Source organism: Pteropus medius, unplaced genomic scaffold (genome assembly GCF_902729225.1).
Source record: "Pteropus medius unplaced genomic scaffold, Ma_sr-lr_union100, whole genome shotgun sequence".
Lineage (NCBI taxonomy): Eukaryota > Metazoa > Chordata > Mammalia > Chiroptera > Pteropodidae > Pteropus > Pteropus medius.
Window position 1 is genome coordinate 1,164,220 of NW_024342648.1, and position 2,278 is coordinate 1,166,497.

Here is a 2,278-nt window from a genome sequence, read left to right on the forward strand (position 1 = left end):
ATCACCCCATTCCTGAAGCAACAGAGAGACAGAGGAGAAGACTTGGAAAGCAAAGGCCAATATGGGCAAACAACGGGGCCACAGGGAGAGAGAGGCCCTGTTCAGAAATCTGTATCTTAGCTACTTCCCAGTAAGGGTGTACAGGATTAGGTCGCAGCCCTACCGTGGACCACAGGGGAAGGGGGTACTCTTGTGCTACATTTTTTACAGCAGGAGGGAAAGCAGTTGGAAGAAGGAGTTGACAGATTCTTGAAGAGGTCCGGGTTCATCAGCAATCCACCTGCTGAAAGCGAGGAGTAAAAGTCAAGTTAGAGGGGGTGACTCCGTCTCACCCCCAGCACACCACACCCCCTCCTGAGACCTGACACTTGAGTGTTTCCTGCTATCCGTTACAGAGCCCCCTCTCCGCTATGACTGGCTCTTAGGCCCCGAGCACTGGCCGCCCCCCCCTCGTTGGCCCATTCCAGAACTTACACAGCCAGGATGCTGCCATACACTCGGAAATCCTTTTGAACGGACTGGTGGTGGTGCAGGGACTCTACGCCCATGGCCCGGCGGGCCATCTCTGCCACCAAGTGAGACCCGAACGGCACAGTGATGGTGCTAAGGGTGTTGCTGTTAAGGGACCATCCATCAGTGGCTGAACTGAACAGTACCTGAGGCTCGCTCACACCTCAGAGCCAGGCCTGCACCGCAGGCTTCCCCTCGGAAAGTGCACCGCCACCATGTCTCACACGCTCCCAGTCCTGCCTTCTCAAGCCACCTTGGCCTGCCTCCTTCCTCCCTCAGCTCATCCTGTCCCACCTCCCCCACTCCGTGGGGCCCGCATGCCCATCCTCCAGCCTCCTCTACTCTCCCACTGACCCTGCCACCAGGCTACACCAGATTCTCCTCCCTGTTCCCATTTTTGTGCCGCCACCACACACCTGCCCGGGGTTGTCCTGTGCCCTGACCCCAAATTACAAATGCGGCCTCGTCTAATGGCTCTGACCCATCCCTTGGCCACCAGGCCTCGCGGCATCATTGGAAAGGATACAAGACAAGAGGTCGGTTTTCTGGTCCTACATCATCTCGAGCTGCGTCACCATCGGAACCGGAAGCACACGCTGCCCGCGCCACATTGTCAGCCCCTACGGCTGCTGATCCCACTCTTTCTTCGACTCCAGGGCCGCCCAGCCCACGGTGGCCAGCCTGCTCGTATTGGGCATCAGGGCCGCGCGGATCGTCCCGGGCACCCGCGCCACCCTGGCCGTCATGGGCGCCAAGGACCCTCTGGTCATCTGGGAATACAGGGCCTCCCTCATTGCCACGGGCACAGGCGCCGCCCTGGCCATCAGGACTGCCAGGTGCGCAGTGGCTGCTGGGGCCACCAGGCCTATCCTGGCCCTGTGTGCTATCAGGCTCTATCTGGCAGTCGGGCCCACCGGGGCCACCCTGGTATTCTGGGCCTTCGAGGACATCCCCCGCACCAGCCTCACCCCATACCCCTTGCATGGCCTGTATGGCTGCTTCGACTTCCCTGTTCGCCTCGGAGGCCATCTTGACTGCGACGGCCTTCTCTGCTCCGCGCCTGACAAAATGGAGGCCCCGTCTGGACGTTCCGCCGGTTCACGCACACCGCCGCTAGAGATGCCCGGGCGCACGTACCAAGCACGGCGATCGAGTGCAAATGGAGTCGGCCGGTTGGCTCCGAGCCGTCCCAGAGAGCCCGCGGACGGCGTAGCCAATCAGGACGCCCCACGAAGCTCCGCCCCTCGCCAGTGCGCCTGCGCCTACGGAATGGCGCCCACCCCCTCCTGATGCGCTTAGGCCATGGGAATGTGACAGTTTTCCACCAAACCGGCCCGGCCTCGCACTTTCGCGTGATCCGATGAGCCTGTGCCAATGGCAGGAAAGTCCCCCTCACGTATGACAAGTTTGCCGATCTCAGGTCCCCTTCGGAACCTGCGAGCCTGCGTAGCTGAGCGGAAACCATCCCTGGGGTGGTTCCCAGTAAGAGTCACACCTGGGCCTTGCCTGACCCCTAGGACCCTACAGCGCATTCCCTAGGGGGAATCCAGATAGATGGACTCTGCTCCTCCGATGTCGTTTCGCACTCCAGGCACTGTCATGCCGTGATGCCTGCCAGCCCCTGGAGGGATGTGGCCGGCAGTCCCGCCGCCTCAGCCCAGGGGCTCCCGGGCGCCCGGCACACACACTGCGATGCCTCCATTAGGCAGGCGTGGGCCCGGGTCAGCCAAGGTGCTCAGGATGTAACAACCGGGCACGAAGTGTCGTG

The 2,278-nt window shown here is 61.7% G+C and overlaps 1 protein-coding gene across 1 annotated transcript; it reads right to left on the bottom strand.

Moving 5' to 3' along the window:
• Positions 1-204: 204 nt before the first annotated feature.
• Positions 205-1,940, bottom strand: LOC120605939 (putative cuticle collagen 145). The gene is made up of 3 exons (XM_039867038.1): positions 1,037-1,940; positions 475-603; positions 205-280 (listed from the first exon to the last, which is right to left on the bottom strand). Exons 1-3 carry the CDS (start codon positions 1,537-1,539, stop codon positions 205-207), a joined length of 708 nt encoding a protein of 235 aa, XP_039722972.1. The 5' UTR covers positions 1,540-1,940.
• Between the last annotated feature and the right edge of the window lie 338 nt (positions 1,941-2,278).